The 27,834-nt window shown below is 26.2% G+C and overlaps 2 protein-coding genes across 2 annotated transcripts; both read right to left on the reverse strand.

Moving 5' to 3' along the window:
• Positions 1 to 2,112: 2,112 nt before the first annotated feature.
• LOC119673415 (G-protein coupled receptor Mth2-like) lies at positions 2,113 to 18,512 on the reverse strand. Its single transcript, XM_038084687.1, has 6 exons — positions 18,437 to 18,512; positions 3,250 to 3,784; positions 3,039 to 3,192; positions 2,758 to 2,943; positions 2,409 to 2,660; positions 2,113 to 2,346 (listed from the first exon to the last, which is right to left on the reverse strand). The coding sequence occupies exons 2-6, from the start codon at positions 3,772 to 3,774 to the stop codon at positions 2,162 to 2,164; spliced, it is 1,302 nt and encodes a 433-aa protein (XP_037940615.1). The 5' UTR covers positions 3,775 to 3,784; positions 18,437 to 18,512; the 3' UTR covers positions 2,113 to 2,161.
• A 2,793-nt stretch (positions 18,513 to 21,305) lies between these two features.
• On the reverse strand, positions 21,306 to 25,872 carry LOC119680688 (odorant receptor coreceptor-like). The gene is made up of 6 exons (XM_038093632.1): positions 25,862 to 25,872; positions 25,232 to 25,337; positions 23,477 to 23,582; positions 23,116 to 23,413; positions 21,635 to 21,839; positions 21,306 to 21,556 (listed from the first exon to the last, which is right to left on the reverse strand). The coding sequence occupies exons 1-6, from the start codon at positions 25,870 to 25,872 to the stop codon at positions 21,344 to 21,346; spliced, it is 939 nt and encodes a 312-aa protein (XP_037949560.1). The 3' UTR covers positions 21,306 to 21,343.
• Between the last annotated feature and the right edge of the window lie 1,962 nt (positions 25,873 to 27,834).

Here is a 27,834-nt window from a genome sequence, read left to right on the forward strand (position 1 = left end):
AAAAAAAAATACTTCAAGTGGTTTGTTTTGGATTAAATTTTTTAAATATTATTTAAAAAACACTATCTCAATCATTTAAAAATATTTCTAAAAAATAATGTAACAAAGAATAGATTAAACTATCAGTATTTTGATTTGCGTAATATTTTAAAATTAAGTTTCTCATTTGAATTAGAATAATCGCGGACTGACTTTTGCTTTACATCTTTTAAGAGATGAATAACTTAGAAAAATAGTATGAATTAATCTGTAGGAAGTATAAACGTAAAAACATTTCTAATATTTAAAATACATTTAAAATCAAGTTAGTTATTATTGACTAGAATATACATTTCACAAATATTGTAGTATATATATCGAGTATATATTGAACAGTAATGGTGACAGAATGCACCCTTGGCGAACCCCGCGCTTTATTTTTACTTCTTGCGTGAAGAAATTATCAATTGAAACATTTGCGTACTGTTTCCAATATAAGTTTGCGATTATTCGGATATCCTTTTCATCTAATCAGCAATGCTTCAGAATTTCTATGAGTTTGCCGTATTCGACTTTGTCGAAAGCTTTTTCAAAATCAATAACATAAAAAGACATCTCTGTTAAAGTCACGACAACGTTCTTGAATCCAATAGTTTGGTATCTGGCCAGTATTATAAATTTTATTAAAAAATCTTGTTAAATATGTACGCCATTATCTTTAAATAACTTCACCAATTCTCTTGGTATTTGGTCAAAACCTACCGTTTTTCTTATTTTTGCACCATCAATTGCTTTTTGAACTTTATCTAAGGTTATATGTGGACCTGAAACAGCTCTTCGATCGGTAGTCACGGTTGATCGGTTGATCGGTTGTTCGTAAATAGATTTTGAATATAGTTTTTTCACATGCGAGGTGTTTCGCCTTTTTCTGTTATGTATTTACTTTCGTTATTCATAAGTGGCCTTCTCTTTCTTCTATTACATGTCGTCATATTTCTAATTTTCTTGAGTAAGTTAAATACATCGTTCTCCTTTGATACCCCTCTATCTCCTCACATTCCTTTTTGTGAAACTCTCCTTTTGCTTTTCTAATAAGAACACGTATATACTTATATTTGCGAGTATTTTTATTTTTATACTGACTTCTTTCTTCCATTAATGCCAGGATTTCATCTGTCATTCATTTTCTTTTCTTCTAGATATGACCACGCCCACTTCATTATTTGCTACTTTCATTATTGTGTTTTTATTTGTCATAGATATTTCTTCAAGCGGGTTGTAAACTTAATAACCTCATTTCAATTTCATATTCGACTCGCATCCTCAAATCTGGGCTTTTTAATTTTTTACATTGAGTTTACTCCTCTGTTGAGCTGAGCTTGTCGCTTTGAATTTAATGTTGATTTTAACAGCTAGCAAGTTGAGATCAGATGGAACATCCGCACCGAGGAAGGTTTTTGCGAATTTTATTGAGTTCTTATATCTTTCACTTATTGTTATAAAGTCGATTTGGTTACGGATGACCCTGTTTGATGTATCGGCTGGTGACTTCCAGGTATAAAGTCTACGTTTTGGCAGTTTAAAGAATGTATTGGAAATAATTAACTTATTACTTCTGCAGAATCCAGTAAACGATCACCTCTTTCATTTCTTTCGCCTAGGTCAAATTTGCCAACAATTGCATCGTCCGTACCTTAGCCTATCTTGGCATTAAAGTCACCAATAACCATCAGAACATCTCTTAACATTAATAACATTACTATGCGTTATTAAAATGTAGGGAAAATGTCAGTAAACTTATGCTGTGATTCTAATAGTATAATAAAAATCAGTGAACTCCATTATGACACCAAAAACCATTCGAATTTTGGACAAATCATAATATGTTATCAGTTTTTAAATTACTAGCTAATACAAAAAAAAATTTTAAACTTTTAATTTGATTTAATGTCTTAAACGCAACAGTCAGAAAATCGACCAAAATTACATTCAGTTAAATAAAAACTTTATTTAACTGACTATGTGACCATATGTATGTACTAAAATGTATAGCACCACTTTTACCACTCAACAAAAGTGTAAATAATTTTCATTTGATTTCTTACTGCAGTTTCAAATATTTCTACATTTTTTAAAATCACCCTGACTTAATATAATTAATGTCCACTTTAAATTAATTTCCTTAAGGAACATACTTTTCTTTCTCTGACCGCAAACACCTCTGATCATTTTCACGAGCCACAATACGCTCCAAGTCCCTTTTAACTTGATAAATTTTTGTAGCAGTCAGTATAAACATAATCACATTAAATAAAATTAGTAACATTATCGGCCCATAGAAATATATCATAGCTGACCAATCATCGGCTATAAATACAAAAAAAAAAGATATATGTAACATATATAATAATTTACTTAATTTTACTTACTTTTAAGCCAACAATATTCGTCGCCAATTCCGGGTTTAATATGATTATCGATACTTGATAGTTGACCCTGTATGGTTGCGAAAGTGAGAATCCCAGCAATTCCCCATGCATAGAGAGAATAAATAACAAAACGTTTGTTTTGCATATAACGGTTAACATTGCAACTGGTGCCTCGGAAATTATGCCAGAGATCAAAACTTATCACACTTAACCATAAAAATGCCGCGATAAAAAAGAAATAAGCCATGAATCCTGTTAATTAATATTGTAATTATATTAAAAGTTTATTTATATATAGAATATATTTGTATTAGCTTTTATATTAAGCAATGATAATTGATTTTCTCACCTACAAAACTGCAAGTGAAATCATTATATTGTTTGCTGAAATAGTTATTGGTTACCAGGACACTATAACCAACCGTTAAAGAAAATAAGTAGCAAATAAGGCATTTTCCATGCAAATTCCTCAATTTCGGTATGAAGACATACACAAAGATTGTCAACACCAAAAAGGGTATAGATATTAACATTGCTGTAATTAATAAGAATAAGTATTTTTTTTTTAATATATGAGTACCAATAGTAAAGCCTTAAGAGGTTATTAGTTTCAAATTCATTTATATATACCAAGATTGTTAGCGAAGTGATTATTTGACTGCTCTTCATAGTTTGGACAATTCATTGGAGTAAGCAAATATACACCACTTACTTCATGTGGTGTTAAGCAATAATCACGTTTTGTCATTAAGGCATTGTCAAACAAACGCATCAATGTGCCATTCTTTTTTAAAATTATAAATTGTTTTATACCATTTATTAAATATTATATATTTTTTACCTCGAAGAGTTTCCATTCATCGTCCTCCTCGCTATCTGGTGTCAACTTGTAAGCGTCATAACAGGGTATTCCATGCTGAACATAAAATTCCTCTAATACATGTATGCTCTGCTCCGTACCATTGCTGAAAGTTATATTCACGTAAGGTGACAGTTCAAGTTCTGTTTTAGCATCAATTTCACATTCTCTTAAGTTTTCTTTTTTAATTTGTTTTGGGCGACAACACAATTTAACGCAAGGTTTTAGTTTACAGATACAACCGCGTACATGTTTCCCCACAGTCAATTCAAGACCGTCATAGAGCACCTCATAATCATATTCGCCGATGAGTTTAGGTGGTATTATCACACCATCATGCAAATAGGAACCGTTGTTGTAGCGTAAACTACCAGTTATATTGACAGTATCGTGGAACTCACAATTTGGTATTCGTGCTAAAGTCAATGGCAAAAGAAAGATTAGATATGCGCAACCTAAAAGTAGAAGTCTATTTATGTGGACTGGAGTTCGCTTCATTTTAAACATTTTTGGAGTGCTGTAATGAAATTTGTAATAAATTTCGTTAATTTGCAACAATTGTTAGCTAATAAGCAATATTGTTAATGTATATAGTGTAACATATTATTAATTAGCATATTTAAAAAATTTTTAATTTTTACACGTTAGATATTATATAATTTATATACACATAATTAGATAAAAAGGACGTGTAACATATGCAAATTGATTGACAGTGTTGTCAAGTAAAAATATCTATCCAAAGCATTCAACGTCTTTGATGGATACCGTCAATGTGACAATCTTTTCTACCTTCTCTCCAGCATAAAGTTGGAGAAAGCAATCTGAAACTCTGGTACTTTAATAAGTACTATGGTCGTCAAGTTCAGGCAGGTATTGATATATGCAATGTTGTTATCGATTTATCTTATGATAATAACAATAATCTGTTCATTTGTCTATCTGTCTATAAATCTATTTACTCTTCAGTGAATTGAATTGCCAGTTAATACATAAATTGGTTTTAAACTAAGCAAATGAGAATTTACATAGATGATTTTATAAAGTCAGATAGATAAAATCAATTGATAGTTGGTTCTGTTAAATTTAGCAGCCATACAAAACAACTGTATTTTTAATGTTTATTTATTTTATAAATATTGGATAAATAACTTAGTTTTTTAGAGATAGTGTAAGTTAGGTACCGCATATTAGTACTGCACAATAATTCAAATATATGTATACGAATATATGACGATTTTCCTATGCACCATGAATAGATAAAGTTCCTTTGCCTAGACCACAGAATAGTTCTGGGCCTATAATTCTTGAGGCTGTGCCTCTTCTTGCAAGTTTGTCTGCCATTTCATTGCCTTAGATACCGGCATGTCCCGAAAGCCATATTAGGTGCACCTGATTGTTCCAGCTACGTATGTTCAGCTTGTAATATTATATAATATATTTTTTTTAACACTGTTCTTGCTAACATATATTGCTACATATATTAATATTAAATTAGAGGGATTTTGAATAGCAAAGAAAGAAATAAAGAACAAACACAAAAATTTATTATAATTTTATTGAAGTTTGGCTGACCAGACAACGCTGTTTCGAATATTGCCAAGTACTCTTCATCAGTGGTCTTTGGAATAATCGAATTTTTATTTAATTAGTTTATATTCCGTATATAATTTGTTTGGACTGCAAGTGCCAGGCTAAGAACTCGTGCCTGTCAAATTAGAAGCGATGACTAATCGTGTTTGTCAACAAGAAGCCAAGGCTGCAGAAACTTTCAATGCTCAAGTTCCAGGTTTTATTGTCACTTATTTTTTATTGAATTAGTGACACCAACCAAAGCACTTGCCGTGCTTTAAATTAGAACGAACTTATAAACTACAGCTTTATTTTGGAAACACAAGTTCAACGAATTGAAAGTTAACTTTTGGGTTCGCCTATTGTTTATTTTTTCAAAGCCACTCTTTTTGTAGAGACATTTTGTAATGCATATTGTTTTACTTACTATATGTAAAGCGACCATTCTGGTGCTTTTTACAAAGAAGCTATGCTATGTTATTCTACATATCCGCTTTCGCGTTTAGGAAAAGCTGAACAATAACTTTCTTGATATGAAGTTTCTTTTAAAGCGATCCAACCATCTTTAGGGCCATGTTATGTAGAGTATCATGAGAAAAATTGTTGTAGTTTTATATGCAAATTATAAAATGGAGACTAAGAAAAAAAAACAATATGTCTGTTCAAATTTGGTCATGAGAGCCGAGGCTACCTGTGCCTTGTCACTTAGGCAAAGCACTGTTGTTTAATAATAAATGTCAACATTTGTATCTTTAAGAAACAAATTACATATTACAATTTCTATGACGCTCTGCAGAACATGAATTTTTGTCATGATGGCCAAAAGAAACCAATTTTGATGAGCCCATGACACTACATGGCGTGTTATGCCGTATACTCTTGCATATAACAGTGGTCAATCCCCGCAAACTTCATTGGTAAACGAAAATTGATTATAATTTGGAAGTGTTTATTATTTTTTTATATTAAAAATTCAAGCATAGAGCAATACTCGTTTTTCTCCATATTTACAAACACTTAAAGTCGGACGATGAAAAAAATTAATAAAAAGTAATTTTAACAGTAAAAGCAATTATTACCTTTAGTACAATTCGGGCGAAAAACAGGGTGTATTCCAATACCTTGTGTATACCTTAAGTATATATTTTTATATATCTGTTTTAATATTTTTGTTTTAAATAATGGACGTCAAATTTATTATACAAAACGTTAAGTAGCCAATTTGCATTCCAAAGTGTTTACTACCGCAAATTCAATTTTGTATATGGAAAATTATCAAATAAAATGTATATGGAAATAATAATAAGAAATGCTGTTTGAAAATAAATTAAAAATAAATTCTTTTCAAAAAAAATTTAATTATAGTCAGTTAACTTTAAATGCCCATATTAATTCATATCAAATTAATGAAACTAAACATTAGTAATGGTTATATCCATATATGAGTTTTGTTCTAAAGCATGTTTTGTGTACACTTAACGCCTTTATAAGATAGCAAGATAAGATATCAGTAGAAAAATACTTCATATTCATGATAAGGACTTATAATTCACTTTTAATTTAAATAACTACAAATGTATGCACATATTTACTTTAATGAATGGGAGATTGAGGAACAATGCATGTCTTATTTATTTTTTATTACATATGTTATCTTATAGATACATAAAAAATTCTGTAATTAACACCGTACATTACTCATAGTATTGAATATGACGTTATTTCCTTTTAAATTTATAAATACAAATCAGCCCGCAATTATTTGCTCGCATATCAAAAAGTTTAAATAAAATAATAAAATTAATTACTCGTACGTTCGTTTAATATTTCTGCACAACTGGCAGAACAAAGTACTTTGGAATACAAACTACAGACTGCAGTCGCATTAAAAATATGTAATTATAATACTGAAATGCGAACAGCGGGTGCCATTGAACTTTAAGTACTGCAATAAACTTTCTCAATAACACATTTTTCGAATTCTACAATAAGAATGGTTTTTATTTTCAGTTTTTGTTTTAATTTTAATTACAATTATTGCTTCTTTATTTTACTAAATTGAAAAACTGAAATACATTGAACTTTCTGCACATATCACAGTTTTATATTTATTTACTTTGTATTTTACACCTTTCATATAAAATGCGAAACTATATAATAGTATAAAATTTTCTCAATAAACTTGTGACGTATTAAACTAAGCTTAAGAAAGATTATTTATTAAATCAACAAATTGAATCAATTTTATAGCAATTTACTGTTAACATATAAACCAATGTCTTAAATATAGAGTAATTAAAAATAATCAGGTCTTTTATAAAAGGCTTTTTTGTATACATTGTGGGACGTTGGGACGGCGCACCGTCCAACAGGCGGTCCCACCGAAGTAAAGGATTAGCCAAATTAGACCTCAAAACAACTTGGGTCCTTTTTCGTCTTTTGATTCTCGGATGTCGTTATTGAATTAAAACTAAAGTGACATCCGTTCGCATAACTATATCTGTTGTTATTGCAAGCAGCTCATTTAGCTTGAGATTGACTGCCAAATCATCACCAACCCAATGGTGTCCCAAGACAGTCATCCTCCTGCTAGCCAGTGCTGGACATTGACATAATAATACGCTGCTATTTCCTTTTCTGGTACATATAGCCTGGAAGTCTCTTCCTCAATAAGAATTATCTATTTGTGGTGTTACTTTTAAAGGACCTATAGTTTATTATTATATGTTATTATATGCACATACAATACAATATATACAATCTTATTTATAATAACAAATACGACTTTTTTATAAAAGATCGTCAGTCAGAATTTAAATTAACATTTTAGTTAAAATTAGTTTATATAAAAAAAATAATATTAATTTCATATTAATTTTTAACTTAAACTCATATATTTCTTCTATTCTAATGCATATCTTAAATATTGTATTAATCTCTTCCAATTTCTTACGTTAAAATTAATACTACTATTGTCTAACTTCATTAAGTTATGTTAGATTTCTAAATTATCTTATACTGAACTCTTTTAATTCAAGAGATCTGTTTAAAGAGTTAGAAATGTCTTCTATGTCTCTTTTGTGTCTCAAAAATTACAAAAGCTGCATATTCTAGAATAGTGTTACCCATAATTGTTACCAATCAATCACATGACAACAGATCAAGCTCTTTCATTATTCTTGATACCTTAATGGACTTATATTATAGCAGGCAAAGCCAACAGAAGCAAATGGTTCAATAAGTGAACCAAATTAATATTTCATGACATTAAAATCAGCCAATAGGGTAATGGTTGCGTAGTCACGTGCTGTAATAGACACTAGACACTCAATTTGATCTAAATTTATTTAATTAATTTAAATTCATTTAATTAATTACTTTATTTGAATTACTGTTGAGTCGCTGTAAATTTAACTCTAAATATGTTAATTTGGCTCGTTGATTATATTATGTTTAAACATTATTCCTCCAGATAATATTAATGAGGGTTTTGGCTAATTTTTTTTTTCTGCTACACTTTTGGTATTTCATAAGTGACAGTATATTTATTATTCACATTATGTTAGTTTTATAATAGCACCATTATGATCCCACTAAAGAATTCAGCTTACATCCTCAATTTCCGAGCTCGACTATACCTAGCTTAACCAATTTGTCAAAGCAGAAATATCCTAAAATAGTAACTCATCTTAGCTCTTTTTAAAAAAAAAAACATATATATCATCATAATACTGATAAATACTGATAATACTGATAATTGTTACGAATATTTTTTATGTCCATAAAATTTATTTTTGTATAAAATTCTATATATTTATATATATATTCTATATATTTGACGGCTTTGCACTAAATAACAAAGTTGGCAGTGAAAACTTTTCCAATATATGCTATATGGCTTCTGAAATAATTGTTGGAATATTTTTGTACAGCCCGGCATTTAATCAATGATACCCGGGTTTACCGCTTATCCGATATTTATCAGATATCGCTGCTCTCAGAAATTAAATTTCCTAAATCACAAGATTCATCAAGTCCAAATAGGACAAAATTCTTAACAGTGCACTACTTTCACTTAGGTAGAAGCAACTCAGTTCTAAGGCAACAGTGCTGACAGGTTATTCCATATTAGGAAGGTATGCAATAAGACTTGGTCTACCCTCTTATAACTTTTATCCCTCATCTGTAGAGCTACATACAGATGAAAAGAAAATTGAAAGATAATATATATATATAATTTTAATAAGAAAGTTACATTTTGTCAAATGGCGGCTGTTTGTGCTTATAGTGCTTATTTGAAATTTGGTGCATAAAGCTGCTACTCCAGGAGAACCAGATCTATAACTGCTAAAAAAAAACTTTCCACTGATTTTAAATTCTGCTTTTCATTCATCAATAATGTTAATGTCTTAACTTTAAACTCTTAAATACAATATTAAATTTCATGGTAATCATTAATATTTATTTGTTATTTTATCTTCATTTCAATTAAAATTTTTATTTTAAAAAATTATTTAAATTCTTCATTTGCCTTAAACCACTAAAACTATTTAGTTATATGTATTAATAAGTTTCATTAAATATATATATAAATATATTTATATATATGTATGTATACATAATATGTGTACTAAAAAGACACAAAAATTCAGAACTGTGAAAATCAATAAATAATAATTTAAAGATGATTTAGAGAGAATGAAGGGCCTATTGATAGTTATTTTTACACATAAATTGACTAATATAAACTGCTTACACGCATGAATTATGAATAACCATTATAACTTATAAGAAATAATGGGAAATATAAATTTCTAAAATGGTTATGATTTTTAAATAATAATGCTTCTATTTTTAAATTATATTATAAATATTTTTGTAATTAAATGTACTATTACAAATGAAATATGTGTTATATATTTTAAAATATATAATGTATCATATTTAATACTAAAATAAACCACAAAATGTGTTCATACTGACTAAACTAAATTAATTTATTATTAATTAATATAATTTAAATTATTTTAGTTTTAAAAAAATTTTGCTTAAATAAATTTGTAATCCAAATTAAAAAAATTACTATTAAAATTATTAATTATTAATTTTTGTTGTATTTTATTGTATATTATATTGTGTTGTGTATATATATTTTTATATACACTACTACAATTTAATATAATTAAATAAAATAAATAGTTCGCTAAAACATTCACAAACTACTTAATTTGTAATCAAGCGTGAACAACCAAATAAGAGTAACAGAGAAGTTTTCGCAATAATTTTACTTAAAATTGCTCTGAAATAAATTCTCTTAATTTAGTCATAATAATAAATTAATTTATTTTATAAGTACATTTCTTAGAATTTTTGCCGATACAATTTATTTTTTAAAAATATACAATTGAATGAATTGACACAAAGCAAAAAAAAAAAATTTTCATATATGTTATAATAAACAATATTTATACGAAACATATACTAAAGCCAGTATGGACTTACATTCCCAGTTGTGGGATAGCGCCAGAAAACTTTAAAGTTATTTAATGTTTTTAAAAAAAAGCGTTAAGAGGCACTGGAAATTAACGGTGGTATTTCAGAAACGCTGACCTCATTGCAACCTTAAGACAATTACAGTCTAGGAGCAAATACAAGTTGGCAAAGGCCTACCACAATAGGAAGCAAGAAATCTGTAATATGACTTATATTAAAAATTATCTCATTGAGTATTAATTAAAATTTGAAATATGCTGATCTTATAAAGCATAGTCATCTCTTCAATTTATACAAAAAAAACCATTTGGAAGGAAAACATTGGTTAACAATATTTTATCCAGTTCAAGAGTGTTTTCACTATACAGAAAAACATTTATAAAAATAACAAATCATCATAGACTCGGAATATTTTTCCTAGTTTTATTTGTTGTAAATAACATCAAATATTCAAATATGTGTATTCATATTACGTTTTCAAGTTGCATTAATAAAAATATTAGTTTCCGTACAAGATTAAAATAAATTCCATATCCCAAATATTTTTCATTGCTATGAAACTTAGTGCTTGTAATTTGTTTATTATGTTAGTCATTGAATTCAATTTTCGGTTTCTCATTAAATTCATTTTTCTGCACATTAGGATTTTGTGCAGTAAATATTTATTCTTAATGTGTCATTATAAGCTTTATTCATTACTATTGGTTTAAGTTTATCTAAGTCTAAGTCTAACATAGTAAAAAAAAATTGTAATAACATTTTAGCAAGAATTTCATCTTTTTAAAAATATTTGGGCGGAAATTCCTTAGTATTTAATAGTAGAATATAAACTTTTTAAAAAATCTTATAAATCTTATATATATAATATTAAAATCAAATAATATATTCTTTAAACATTATCAAAATCTTTACATTTTATACTTTATAGTATGTTAAGTTCGTTTAGTTCAGGCAGATTTACTATAATTTTTAAAAATAATTTATTAAAAAAATAAATGTCTGTATTTATATAATTAAAAAGAAAACTAAAGAATAAGGTATATAAAAAATAATACAGATTGCTATACAGATTAAAAATTAAAAATTATTCGCCATTGTACTTAGCAATGTGGCATGTGGAGTATTATTACATAATAAAATTTACATATTGAAGCTATAAAATGCATCGTAAATAATTTAAGATTATTTTTGTTTAATTTTATGAAGTGTTTTTGTTTTAGTTAACTTCTACAAATATTTGTTTATTTTAAACTCAATCCAGAATGCAACAGAACAAAAGCATTTTTCACTCATTCTATCGAAGTTAACAAGTTTGATATACATTTCATAGAATTAATACATAATTAATTTATTAGTCATATTTCAGATACAGATAATTTAAGAGAGAGATGAATGAATAGACAAATAGATGTTAATACCGAGAAATGTATAGATTATTGTTTTCTGGGAATACAAACATCAAATATCTTAAGAATTTTTCAGTTAAATTTAAAAATACTATCTAAAAATAATATTAAAAGACTATATAAATATAAATGGTTTAGTATAATATATATATAAACAAATATTTATAATGAAAATGAAAAACATAATATATATTTCATATATATCAAATAAATACTAACAAATAGAAAAACGAAATCAAATCTTATGGCTTTAAAACTTGTGTTTATTCCTATGTGCTTTTTGATATAAACAATTTTTGTTGTTTATTTATTTTGCAAAATTAGCCACTAAATAATGTTATGTTTAGATTATTGTTGTTAACAAAAAAGCAACGATATGTCCCATTTTTAAAACAAAATTCAAATAAAATCTATAAGACTATGGTAAAAAGATTATCTAAGTCTAAGTGTAAACATTATAATAAAAATTAATATCACACCAAATTATAAAAACATTTATTTAATATTTTCTAAAAATTCTTGTTTTTTTTTTCTTGAAATAGAAATATATTTAGAATTATCACTTCAGCAAAATGTGTTATAAATTTATTAGTTTTATTATTTCTATATGTATTTGATCATTTCATTATTGGTTTAATTAAAATTCATTTTCTGAATTTGTAATTAATTAATTTTCATTTTTCTTTAAAACTTTGAAACCCCAGCAATGCCTTTCGTTGCTTTAATTATTTTTAATACTAAGATTTTTGTATGAAAGAAAAAACAATTTCATTATCTTTTTTTTTAAGGCAACAACAGTGCGCTGTATTTTAGCATAAGAATTTGTTTAAATTGAATGAATTACTGCGATAATAATTTCCGGGATACTAACCATGAACCACTTTATAAACTGCCACAACAACCCACCCAACGACGCTAGCCTTTTCAACACAATCAAGAATAGCGACTACAATATAATAAACCTACCCAAAGACATATTAAATAAAATTTCGATATAAATCTTAACATGTATATAAATACAGGGTGAAGGACCTAGTAATCTAGTTTCTTATTTTTAATTAATACGATGTTCAGAAACACCTTAATTACGCAAAAATTTTAATTTCATATTCGTTTCAGCGAAATTAAGTTGTTTTTTGCATACAAAATTTAGTTTTAAGGTTAGAACGAAATTAAGGAAAATGGCCTTAATTTCGTTGAAACGATGGTTGAAATTAACGAATATTTTAAATACAACATGGCGTAAAATAAATTTTAAGCAAAAGATAAAGTTCAGATAACGAAAACATATTTTTTTGACATATTTTTTTAAATAAATGTCAGTGACAGTTGAGTTTAATAAAACCGGGAAAATATTTTAAACTTAGTGCAAATTTTTAAATTTGAATATAGAGAAAAACGTGTGACTGTTATTAATTTAAACTAAAGTGAAAATAATAATTCACATAAACTATTGAATTACAACCTTTATAGTTATAATAATCAACTTTTGAAATTTCCTAGATACAAATGATGTTTTTAACATGTAATTTTTAACATACGATTTGTAAACAAAAAACATATGATTTCCTTCATTTGGTGTAATATAAACACTTTTGAAATTAACTTAATTTCATTTACACGAAATTAAGGAAATTTGGCTATCTGAACATATTATAAACAAAAAACATATGATTTTCTTAATTTGGTGCAGTATAAACACTTTTGAAATTAACTTAATTTCATTTACACGAAATTAAGGAAATTTGGCTGTCTGAAGATAATATAACTTTAAAATTAATTTTAGTGTTAACTCACAAGTAAATAATAAACAAATAAGATAAATCGGTGTATCTTGGATACACCTAGATGAAACATTCTAGATAAAACCATCTAGAACCAACTAGTAAATGCAATTTTTTCTTTAATCGCAATGGACAACAACGAATTGCACGTGACTTAATATTAGTATATAAAAATTCTAACATTAAAGGCCGACATCTCGGAAACTAAATTATATTAACGTCAATGAAAAGTTGTTCAAAGTAGTTGGTTTTACTAAAAATCATTGTCATATAAGTATTGAACACCTATTTCTCTTCAAGAGTCATTAATATTTACATATATTATATTTTTTGTTGTTATTAGGATAAAATATATAATGCAAAAAGTCATATTCGTTTTAATAATAGCACATAAACCGTTAAATGGTATGTATCAATCATAACATTTATCAAGGCAATGCTACAAGACAGACTATAATACTGGCGCAGTTGAAAAATTTAAAAAATAAGTGGAAAATTTAATACACATTTTCCATTATTATTTTATTGTATTATTTTTATTGAAAAGTTAACAATAAATGATTGTGGCAATGTATAATTGTGTATTGTTGTACATATAAATAGGAATGGATTTTTTATGAAATTTTTATTATATACAAATACCATTATGGAAACTTTAATTTCAAATATTTTTTTAAAATAAGTTTTTATGTACATTATAGATATTTTTTATTTTCATTAACGAAACTTAACTCATAAGCTATATTCATGTGCAAGTATAAATAAGTACATGAGTAAGCGGTACCTATAAATAAATTCTGCTATAATAATAATAATCGCGTATTTAGAAAAATATTAATTGAAGAATTAAATAATATTAATACAATAATTAAATTATCAAATCTCAGAGCACATTTTATTACGAAAGTCTCTAAACAAGAATAATGTTATAATTTCTACAGATAATTGATAACCAACTAATAGTTGTTAGGATAGTTGATAACCAACTAATAGTTGTTGGGATAGTTGATAACCAACTAATTGTTGTTAGGATAACAATAATTATCACACTTAAAGTGAATTGTTCATCATTCACTTCCATCTAAAGCAGCTCTAAGTCATATATTATTTTGAGTATTTGGAGTCCTATACTATACTAGTATTATGTACTATACTATACAATAATTTTTAATAAGCATAGGTTTCGACCAAAATTAAATTGCACAAATAATAACTCCTTGTGATACTAATAACTAATATTCCATAAATTATACTTAATTAACCAAACGTGTTTTTTTTTCTAATTCTTGACTATCAATATCCGAAATTACAACAAGTCTACGTAAAATGAAAATACGAGGCAGACTTCTTGGGTTATCAAAAAATCAAATTAAATGTTGTTATAAAAAAACCCGATCTCTAAAATTTCAACTACTTAGTATAAAGTATTCTTTTTGTTAAAATAATTACTAAACAAAATTATATGTAAAATTATTTTAAATTTGAAAAGTTATTTTTAATAAATTATGTATTCCCAATAAGGTTTAAAAAATATTTTAAAAAGTTTAAATCAATCAGTATATAATTTCTAAATATTCAATATAACACCTCTTATTATTTTGAAATTCCTTTTTATATTCCTATTATTTCTTATTAGACAAATGAGATTGACAGAATAAATTATTAAAAACTGTTTCCGGTATATCACTAAATTTCAGAGATCGGTTGCAAATATTTCATAGATGAAATAAAAGGATTAGAACAATGCATTTTACCAAAGTAATTAGATACTACAAACTCTTGCTTTTAATATAGATCAATTTTAATAGCATTTGTGGATTCTTGGTTTATTATACTTGTCACGATTAAAAACACATATCATATTTTATATTTTAAGTTAAGACTTAGTTATTAATAGATGACTATAAATTTTTCCTATCGATTGCAATTTTAATGTGATTGATTCAGATGTATTACATGTTTTTGTGTTATAGATTTATATATATATATAAAAGTATAATATATATTATATAACTATAATTTCAAATTGTCCTCAAATTCAAAATCCAAAACAGAACCATTTATTTCTTTAAAAAAAAACCAATCCCAACGAAACGAAGTCAGCAAAAGTTACACCCATTTTTAATCAAAAAATTATTCAACCATTAAAATCATCAAGATCAACATACCATAAAGCAACGAAAAAAATGTATTTATTTAAAATTTATATAAAAAAAAATTATTTAAACCATATATCATATGTATGAAATTCAGCTCTCAAATATCAATCTACAGTATATTGCTCCTACTCTCAAATGGCTTAGAACTGAATTGAACATATGGAGTGCAGCTGTGGGGTTCTATGGGAACATGGATAAACAGATACTACCCTAAAATTTGTGTTGTAAATAAATGTATAAATTAAATAAGTAAAAAGCAATTTTAAAATAATAATTTTTAATTAATTAATTAATTAATAATTAATTAATAAAATAATTTAATATTAAAAATGTACTATTATATTGTATAGTGACCAAAAAATGTATTCTTATGTTCAAGTTTTTTTTTCTATTTCAATATTAAAATCTTAATTCTTAAAAGATTTTATATTTTAAGAATATTAAAGACTTAAAAAGATTGTAAATTATACTCTCTGTAGAATTAGAATGGTATTACAGCAAAGAACGTACGGTTTTAATGAAATTTCAGATTTTATTTAACTTTGGTTACAGGTCATTCCCTAAGAACTCTTGTTATTAGTTATCGTCCTCCTAGTAATTCAATACGTTATATAATGGAAACTGTTATGATGCGTGCAATCCTAATGCAAAAATTACTTTCATCACCTTAACTAATTTAATTTCACTATATATATTTCTAGCCGTCCGATATTAGTTTCCAAAAGTTTATAAATAAATTAAGATATATGTTCATGAAATTATTTATGAAATTAAACTGTGAGATTAATTCATAATACCTACATATATATTCTGCTGGTACCTCTTGTTGTTATTACTAATACAGTTGTTGTTTTTGTGAGCTTTAATCAGAACCACTTTAAGGAATATAGTACATGGCTGAATTGCATCATAACCGATGATGCGCTACAATCGATGTGCGGTTTAAGCCTCTTTTAGCAAATTTCTCCAATGATCCTAATTAGGACCCAATGAAATTCAATTGAGCATCCTTGGAACCAAACGCTGTAATTCCCGCAATAGCTCCAGCGCAGGCATAATATATTAAAGTGCCTATTTCTATTAAAGATCTTCCGAACTGACACCTCTTCACTTTTTACGAATTTAATAATCAGCCAAGAGTCTTCAAAGTAGAATTCATGCTTGCAACGATTTCGGAATTATCTAATAATTATCTATAGAAAATTTCTCTAAAATGCGGCTAAGCACCCAAATCTGATATTCAAATATTAATACTGGTTAGACTATTGGCTTATACAGCTACACGAAACTTTTGTTTTTCAAATTTAAAGTGTGTTTTTATACAATATGTAGTTTATTAAGTTGGTTCTAATGACAAGTACTTTGAAAGTTGTTATCAAAGCACAAATTAAAAAAAAAAGCCAAAATTTTAACAACTAAAATTTCGTTGTACTCTGACTCGTTTCATTAAAATCGTGAAGTAATTTGCTTCTTATTTGATAGATTCACATTCTAAGCCTAATACTTACGGCCCAAAGAATCTAAATGGGCTAAATAACATCAAAAAAATTTCCAAAGACCACAGATGATAGGTATTCGGAAATATTAGAAACAACTCTATGATATAGTCAAACCAAAACGTTTTTCATAATTAGACGTGCAGACATTAGACGTGCATATATTTGTAAAGCATAGATACTTAAATAAATAAATTTAACTTCATTTAAAATTACAGTCGAGGAGTATTCAGTTTTTTATATAATAACTTTTGATAACAAACAATGGCATTATTCTTCTGTAAGCAATTTTATTCTCGTTTTCTACTTGTTTTATGTTATATTTCATTTTGTTAAAAAAAAACTTTACTTTTAAACCACTATTTACTACATGACGAACAAATATTTTTTATATATATTGTATATATTTTTTTCTTGAAATTTTAATGATTAATTTAAGAACTAAAGCAAAGTGTTTTCATACTACTTCTTATCAAATCGCTACATTTTCGGATATGGTTATAATAGGCATAATATTTTAATCTAAATTACTTATTTTTCAGTTGTATCATACTTCCAGCACTCATATTGGAGAACATATTTCCGAGAATTATTAAAAATTACTGTATTGAAGAAAAGAAGGCAATTAAACCAGAGCACTAAGTCAAGTTCCACAGATTACAAATTTGCAAAATCACAGATTACAAACTTTAATTATTCGGAATGAAAAAAGTATTTGTAATGAAACTGCAATACAATATAAACAAAATCATTTATCAAGCAAATTAATTTAAACGAATACGAATGATTTAAGTACTTGAGACAAGTCAGTAAGATAAGCCCAGCCTCAACACATTTCGCATAATTTTTTATTTCTTTGTTTTCTTTGTGTACATAAATAATTCTCTTAAGTAAAAGATATTTGTATGTTAAAACAAAGAAAAGAGTATTTAAACTGTATCTCACAAAACAAATTTTTTAAACAAACACTTTAATTGCTTTTATTTATATGGACACTTTTTTTTCATATTATGAAGTATTTGAAAACCTTTTTTATTTAAAATTTTTTCTTTCATTCAAGAATTCTCAATTTTATACACATGACGCCATCGGCGAATGTTTTCAATATACTTGCCAGTATCTAAAATATATACACTTTAAATGTTTTTATTAATTTTTAAAAACATCAAAAAAATTTATTCATGCGTTTCGGTTTATATGTATAAATTCGTGTTTTTTATTATCACAACTTCAATATTTTGGCAATTTACTGAACTCACCAGCACCAACAGTATCGGTCGAGATACGCCGCGCGTTTACTTTCCCTGAACTGAACGTAACGAAATGTGAGCAATGACTGGAAGTATATCAAAGTGAGAGAATAAGTCATTTCTACTCAAGATTTTTAAACTATGAAATGCTTCAACACTGCAGATACAAAGTTAAAATTGTACTCTGATCAATTTTCATGGTCACGTCGCTTTATAACAGATTTTATAGTGCCGGTAAAAACACTCTCCTAAACTGTTATAATTGTATTTTTTATTGAATTTTCTATTAATATGTTTAGATATTATATTATATTATATTATATAACACTTATTATATTATCATTTATCTATAATGTTTATAATGATTATATATATCTTATATATATTATATTATTTATATTATATTATTATATTATTATATATATTTATTAATTATATTATATTATATTATATATATTATATATTATATGACTATATATTATATATTATTATTTTATTATATTATATTATAATTTTATTATATATATTATTATTATATGATATTTATTTAATATATATTATATTATATTTATATTATATTATATTTATTATATTATTATTATATTTATAATAAAATGTAGTATTATTATTTATAATATAATATATTATATTATTTTATATATTATACATTACATTTCATTATTTTATGTATTACATTATATTATGATATATATTTTATTACTTTATATATATTATTTTATATATTATATTACTTTATAAATATTGTTTTATGTATGACATCGTATTATTATTATATTATAACACTTTTTATATTATACTACTTTTTTTATATGGTATAATATAATATACCATACCATATAATATATATTATTTTATATTATATTATAAGATTTTATTATATTATATTATATTATATATTATATTGTATATTATATTGTAAATTATATTATATTGTATATTATATTATATTCTATATTATATTATAATATATATTATATTATAATATATATTATATTATATTATATTATATTATATATTATATTATATTATATTATATTGTATATTATATTATATTCTATATTATATTATAATATATATTATATTATATTATATTTTTATATATATTATATTATTATATATTATTATTATTTTTTATTATATTATATATATATTATTTATATTATATTATATTATATTATATTATATTAGTGATTATTGAAAATAAAAACGTTTTTTATCTCACCGCCGTGTCACCGTGTGACAAAACAGAAATTAGCCGAACAAAATTCGATATTTTCGGAACCAGTAGAGATATTGATATAAAATTGTCTTAATATAGTTTTTGAGATGATATCTCTTTTAAATCTAATTCGAGCCCAATCGGTTTACTGCAACTCCTCCAAATTTTGGCCAAAACATGGAGCATTTAGTGGTGTCTCTAGATATTTCAAAAACTATGATATGTAGAAATTTGAGTTTTGGTGTTCAATAAACCTACATTATAATACATATATTCCAACGATTTTATGTTATTCCGCCCACTGTCACACCCACCCCCCATACAAAATTTTCATAAAAAGTAGTTCATTATCGTTAAAAATAGCTTTTTACTCTTATTAGACTAAAAACATTTATTACGTATATAACAACACAATTTTATGCAAAAATATGGGCATGATGCGCCTATTAGTTCTTAAGTTATTTGCAGTTTTCTGCAATTTTAGCGAAATTGTGATTGCAAAAATTGAACAAACTTTAAACCCATATAACTTTTTTACTAGTTATTCAAACATAATCATTTTGACTTTTTTTTAAAGCTTAGAATATTGTTATTCATTATATATAAAAAAAGTTTCAATTTCAATTATCAATAAACCTTTATTATTGAAATTCCACAATAAGTCTGCAATTTTTCTTTGCCACTTTCACTTCTATCTGCGATACCCAAAAAAGATATCCTGGTTTTTTCATACAATTTTTCCTACTAACAGCCAAATGGTAAGACTTTACAAATATCAAAAATTCATCCTACGTAATCTATGTTTTATAACTGCTTTAGGCCCCAAAAGTTACTAAAAAATTGTGCAAAATATGCCCTATTTATTTCAATAACAAATTCAATAAGTGATAATATAAGGGCATTTATTATTTTGAAAAAAAATATTTACTTCATTTATATTTCAAATTTCAACTAAATCAGTTAAAAAAGAACATTAGATTAACACAAATTAGATTTAAAAGAAAAAACATCACAAAAACTACATTGTATGAAAATTTCATATCAATATTTCTACTGGTTCCGAAAATATCGAATTTTGTTCGGCTAATATCTGTTTTATCACACTGTGCGTTGTAGAATGCAATTGGTTGATTCGAAAGAGTCAGTAAATATTGATGAGTTAATATTTACAACTCACAAGATTTAAAATGAAAAAATTTCTACAATACACAATTTTTTGAACTTTTTTATAATATTAGAAATAAAGCTAAAAGACAAACTAAACTAAAGTATAGTCCTACACCGGTAGTATGTTCTTTTTCTTCTGTTTTTTGATAGTTGCGTACTTTTTAAAGATTGGTTTTATTAAATTTTTGGACCAGAACTTAGTGGGATTTTGCATTTAAAACCTATGTGTCGTAGTCGCCTTAGATATGTATTGTGTTATAATATATATAATTTATACCACAATTAGCATAATAATTCTCTGCAGTTATTTCAATGTTATTGAGCAAATAGCAACTGTAATATTTAAATAAATAAATGTTCTTAGAATTGAAACAACTATATAATTGCACTGAAGTATAACATATTTTAATAATATATTTTACAACTTTTTGCTTTAAAAATAACAGAAATACACTAAGAAAAGTGCTGTTTATGAACAACTTATCTTATCGGCTATGTGTCAATTCCACTTATCGGCTATACAACTGTCGCAGAACTGCAATGTATGAATATGACTTCGTTAATATACCAGCAAAACTAGGCAAAGATAGTGTCATAAAGCCCCCCGCAGAGAAAATAAATGGTTTCTGAGCATTAATCAGAAATATTTGTAATGACTTCTTGAAACGTTGATCATATTTATACCAAATACAGCTATAACCAGTTGTTGATAGTGTTTTACTCTAAGAAAATATAAAATATGTAATATATAAATATCTAAATAAATGATAAAGAAACGAGCTAAAGAAATAAACATATACCTGTTCGAAGACATCGTTTCCACACCAGCAATAAATAAAAAGCTCACAAAAAATACAACAGCAGTAAAAATAAATAAGCACAGTTCCATTAGTGGTATCATTACGAACAGTGGCCTGAAATCCCGTCAAGGCGAAAATAATTACAGATGTGAAAAATTGTACTAAAACCGGCATACGAAAAATATCCTCAATTTGATTACGTAAGCTGCACAATAAGGAAAAAGTCACTTTGTTATATATCAATTATATGTGAATGAATGTATATATATATATATTGAATTTATTGTGCACTTATATATGGCTTTGGGTCAAGCAAAAATAATTCTGCATTCTTTAATCAAAATATAAAATATTTTTTCTAGATTTCAAAAACTGTTTTATAATATCACTAATTTTATGCGATCACCATGCTCCATTTTTTGGTTAAGACAACATTTACTATTCTAAAATTCCGATGATCTATTTTGTAAAGACTGCTACAGATGCTTTCTACAATCCTCTTTTAAGATCAATTTGGCATCGAAAAAGGTGATGCAATGTCAAAATTATAATATTCAAGAGTGAAGTCCCCGTAGTCAAAGTCCCTTAATTATTGATGAGACAGAAAACTATATTAATTATTATTTACACTTTTCATTAAGAAACCCAACATATTTTAAATTAATTCCCTCGCATTAATAGATGAAACCAGCTTTAATAGATGAAACCATTAAAATCTCACGAAACACCATTACCATTTGTGGAGGTGATATGTAGCAAGACTATACATATCTTCCATCTTTTAATAGCAAGACTATACAACATTATTATCTATGATCCACTTTTTATCAGTTCCTGCCATATGTATTGAGTATCTCAATTTCTTTCAAAAATAATTTATGGGTAGAAATTCTTAACGGAGCGAATTTTCATCCAGGAATTTATTTATATGGAATCACAAAGCACTTGAATATCTAACTCATTTTTGTAACCAACTTTATGCAAATTGTTTGAACTTTAAAAATTGTGGTTCAAACCCAAGTTCTCTTCTAAATCGTAATTGCTCTCATGCCGGTTCAACTTTTTTGGTAAATTTATGGCTTTTATTGGATAATTTTTCAGTTCCCAATTTTCAAAAGGAAATCAAGTGAATTATATTCTAGTGTAGTATTTTTGCCATAAAAATAACATATAATTGAACACAATTATATTGTATTCATCCGTTTATAAATTTTAAAATATATAATAGATTTTCCAATAGTTTACTCATGTATTAACAAATTTTAACACAAATTGCCAATATCTATAAATATTTGCCAATAACTAAATAACTTGTTATTTGTCAAAAGAAAGTATTAATCCAATCATACGTTACAAATTTATTATAATTCAAACAAAGAAAGGAATTATTTTTTTTACCCAACCCAGTATATAGACAGATTTAATATATTTGAGTTATAATTTAAGCAAATACCCTGTATTGAGGTAGTTTCTGTACTTACTCTAGTAAACACCAATGATGTTCAATAATTAAATTTATGCGTTCATTTACAAATGGTTTCTTTTGAGATGCTAATAATTGTTTACGATCATTCATAGACAACTCACTAAATGACAGATTAAGAAACCTCAATTGAAAACGTATTTGATTGATAAGTATTACATTGAGGTAATCTATAGCTACTATTTGCATTGCAAGCAATAAAACACTGACTCCCATATAAATTAATTGTAGTTCCGGCTTGAGGCTTGCAGGTAATTTTACACGATAAGGAAACTGTCCAATCGCATTTACAGGATCTAAAAATATTAAATATTATTATAATTATAATTTAAAATAAAATATTAGAGTTAGATTCTTACCATAGAATAACATTATCATTCCCAGAAATCCTGTGAAAGAAACCAACGTTGCGTATATAGCAAAAGGTAGTTTATTCTCGAATTCGCCGCGGTAAAAAGCCTTTCTCTAAAATATAATCAAAACACCAATAATAATTATATTAACATAATGTACGATATTAATAATATTTATAAATCCTAGTTGTATAAATCCTAGTGATTTTTAAAATCATAAAATATAGAGTAGTTGAATTTACTTTTATCTAAGTAATAAATTCGAACTAACTTGATGTACATTCAACTACAAAGTAAAAATACATGGTTAATATTAGGAAATATTTTAATAAAGCGACATGTTAACTCCACTAGTCGGATATTTATTGAATAACGAGTTATTTAATTTTTTCACGTTTACCATATAAAAGTAATCATGGCGATTTTAGAACTTTTTTTGAAAATTACACTTTTGGACGATTTTTGAGATTTTCAAAATTTCGTACCACCTACTCATCCAGCTCAGCAAAACAGTGGATTATGCAAGGTATAGTCAGCACTATTAAGCGGCTTAGACATTCTGGTGACCAATAATTTTAGTTTTTAAGTTAATATTGCTCTAGGGTCTCTTTCTGTTTTGTTTCTTACATATCCATTATCTTCCAGGCCAACAAAACTTACTACTATAAAGGTGGAAACACCGTCCCCATCTTGTACCTTATAGTAATAGTAGCAGTTTAATCATAATTACTGGTCATTTTAAAAGCTATACACGTATTATTTTGATTTCCTTGAAATTTTTTTAAAACTAACAATGAGTGTTTAGATATATTACAAAATATGAAAATATTTTAATTTTCTTTTTCTTCTGTTTTGATTTTATATCTAAGGTAGCAACTTTTGGAATTTTTTTACAACACTCTTGCAGTGTTCACAGCCTTTCGCAATTCAAATCATACATATTAAGTCATTTCAAATTAGTTCTTATCTCTGCACGTCAGAGGATAACACCACAGAGGAATATTTTTCCATCCGGATTTTCAAATAAAAACTTTCCTTTTTGATTGGGGTGTTTCTAATACCATGAGACTCAATCTGGTGTCTTAAATTTTATGGATATGCATCTTTATTCATTGCATGTTATCATAGAGTCAAATAATACTTCCTTCTTGGATGTTCAATACGCAGTCATATAATAAGATAAATCAGCATTGGATTGTAGTTATTACCATATTTCAAAAGTATGGTTTTTAATAGTTAGTTTCTACCTAAATCTGCATATCAAGTGCTCGTTGCATTACTGGAATATTTTTATTTTTTTCCTGATTGATGTAACATCCACTTTTTGGGGTTTCAGTCTCAAAAGCGCATTTTGCTTTTTGATCATGAATTTTTCTATTAGTTCAATGTTGTCGGCGAGCTCAGTAATGATGTATGAAATATTATAAAAAGAAAGAGCTTTATTTAAGAGATAATCCGCTTGTCGATCTTATACTAAACAAATCATTTGTCAATATTTGTTGACGAAAACAGTTGTTTTTCTTTGTAAAAAGCTAGACAGTTTTAAAATCGATCTTTATATAAAAATACCTATTAATATTTAGTTTCCCTTTCGATTTTTTATCTGTATCAACTTCAACTTTTTTTTGATCCATTTTATACTTTTTACTGAATTATATATTATTTTAGCAGGTTGTTAACAGAACCATTTTTCTTATTTATATAATTGTTTATTATGATTATTATTCTTATTATTATGTTAATAATAATATTACTAGTTACCTGTTCGGTAGTTACAACATATTTCATCGTTGCCAACTTAAACTTCTCTATCACATTGCGAATGTCTGAAAAGCGATAAAAAGAATTCAAGATCTGCAAAGAAAAACTTACATAAATAAAAAGGTTATTTTTTTATAAGTATTTAAAGATACTAGAAATTAAAATAAATTAGTTAAACTACTTAGAAAACTTGTTATACAAATTACTCTTATTTTCTCATCATAATCACTTCAATGCATTTCATTAAGATTAATCGTTTATTTTAAAAAATTTGATTTTCTTAAAAGTTGAATTTAGATCTATTGATTATTGATTCCATGCCAAAATTTTACTAAAAATTTTAGTAATAACATTAAATTTTTTTAGAATTTTTTTTAATCATCTTCGTGAGGAAGATAGAATTTCGTCAAGTAAAATGTTGAAAAGTGGATCGTATGACAAAGAAGCAGGATCGTTTTCATAAGAAAACGTGTCTCTCTCCTGATCCATCAACGCGAAATAAGATTGATTACTTCATGATTGATGCAAGACACGATTCAGGTGTACTGGACGTACAATCGTTTCGTGTTTTAAATATCAACTCGAACCACTACCTTTTCGCAGCGAAGATTGAATTACAACAGCATTAACCATTTAGACATTATATTCACAATTATATATTAGATTCTTAATTCACATCCCTTACAATTAATCTAAATGCTGTAATAGAGAAAACCATACCAAAAATCTTCGCGTTCATAGCAATAGTAATGTGGACAATTTGCAATGTGCTAATGGGGTGTCATTGTTTTTTGCCGTTTAGGCGTTATGCTAAACTGTTCAGATTTTCAGCGCTTTACAATATATAGTAAGTCTATTGTGGGACGAGAAGAGTCAAAAAGTACGGTGTCATCCAGTTCAGATTTTTAGCGGCTTACATTACAAATCTGATGTGAAACGAGAAGAGAAGAAAAGTATTAAACGAGCGCAGCCATATGGAAGAAACGCACCATAGTATCAGGTATTAAAGCACCAAGATGCCGCGATAATATTGTAAAATATATATCATAAAATTGTCACATTTAATATTTTCGCATATATTATATACTAATTATTTTATTTCATTAGAAAAAAATTTAAGCACCTCTACATAGAGTATCCATATAAGTACATTTAGCTGATTCTAAATTTTTAATTTACACTTTTTCTTGAGAATTTATAATGAAACCGGAAGTAATGAAAATATACTCTAAAAAAGATTTCCCAAAGGTATTTGTAAATATTCCAAATTTTTTTCACAAAGTATTCAATATGGAATTAATGTACTTAATGTATATATTGTGACGAACAATTTTTTATTACCTAATTTATTTTTCCTATAAATCTGATAGCACAACACTCTCCATACTTAGACGCCAAGTAATCCTATAAGGCGCTAAATACATTCTTTGCGTTTTAGTGTTTATGCGCTAAACATTATTTTTAATTTTGCTTTCTAACTGCGTACAATGGGAAAAAACAAATGCCTTTGCCTTATAGATATTAAAAAAATGTTTTAAATACTGAAATGAATAGTACGGCATTATCAAGATATTAAACAAGAATTATTTATTTTGTGAATATTTATCTTAATTTGGGTACTACAATTATATGGCACGTCATCACCAAAACTTTGAACTATACCAGCAAATATTACTAAACCAAATTAATTAATAAAATATATTTGAAATTATTAAGATGGAACAATGATGAGGTTGAAAGTTCATAAACTTTTTTTGCTTGCTTAATGCATTTAACGCATTTAATTTTAAATGAAGAGACGCAATAACGCATTTGACGCAAGAATTCAATCATCATTTCGCCTTAGCATTATCAATGTATATAAAGACGTTAACATAGTGAAGTTTAATTATAGGTACACACTAGTCAGTGACTATTTACTATATTTACGTCCACCTCCACCAGGAAGTTAAGGTACTATTTAGTACAAACTCGAAACAACCAACCCCTCAATAAGTTTTTTATTTCTCGAAGAGCCAAGGAATATACGATTTAACCGCAACCATTAAGAATTCGAATATATTGTATATTTTTCGTAAATTTCTTTGATATTATAAGTGAATTATTTACTTTTTATTTATTTTAAATATAAACATTCGATTTACAGTAAATTAATGTAAAATAGTAGATGGTTCACGTACTTAGACCTTTTTTAATTTATATTATAGTGATATTATTCATTTTCTTATTAATTCTGAAAGATCGATAAAAAAAAATTTCTTAAGAAAATAAAAACAAAAAAAAAACACATGGACTATAAATTAATTAAAAAATTTGAATATTTTCTAAGACTACTGCATATAAATCAATAAATTAACTTAATTTCTGTTATTGTCTCTTAATTTCTATTCGAACTTTTCTGATTTTTAAATAGTTTCTTTTCGTTCTAATTAAAAAATTCGAATATTTCCTAAGACCACTGCATATGAGTACTTGACAATACTCGAAACAGCGTTGTATGGTCAGAGAAATTTCAATAAATTAACTTAATTTCTGTTATTGTCTCTTAATTTCTATTCGAATTTCTATTTCTGATTTTTAAATAATTTCTTTTCGTCATGAAT

Source organism: Teleopsis dalmanni, chromosome 1 (genome assembly GCF_002237135.1).
Source record: "Teleopsis dalmanni isolate 2A chromosome 1, ASM223713v2, whole genome shotgun sequence".
NCBI classification, from domain to species: domain Eukaryota; kingdom Metazoa; phylum Arthropoda; class Insecta; order Diptera; family Diopsidae; genus Teleopsis; species Teleopsis dalmanni.

Coding starts and splice junctions, on each gene's coding strand:
- LOC119673415 (XM_038084687.1), bottom strand. CDS start 3,774: ATGTTTAAAATGAAGCGAACTCCAGTCCACATAAATAGACTTCTACTT. Junction 3,193..3,249: donor ATGAATGGAAACTCTTCGAG/GTAAAAAATATA, acceptor ATTTTAAAAAAG/AATGGCACATTGATGCGTTT. Junction 2,944..3,038: donor TCACTTCGCTAACAATCTTG/GTATATATAAAT, acceptor TATTAATTACAG/CAATGTTAATATCTATACCC.
- LOC119680688 (XM_038093632.1), bottom strand. Junction 23,414..23,476: donor AATGATAATGTTATTCTATG/GTAAGAATCTAA, acceptor TAATATTTTTAG/ATCCTGTAAATGCGATTGGA. Junction 21,557..21,634: donor GAAACGATGTCTTCGAACAG/GTATATGTTTAT, acceptor ATATTTTCTTAG/AGTAAAACACTATCAACAAC.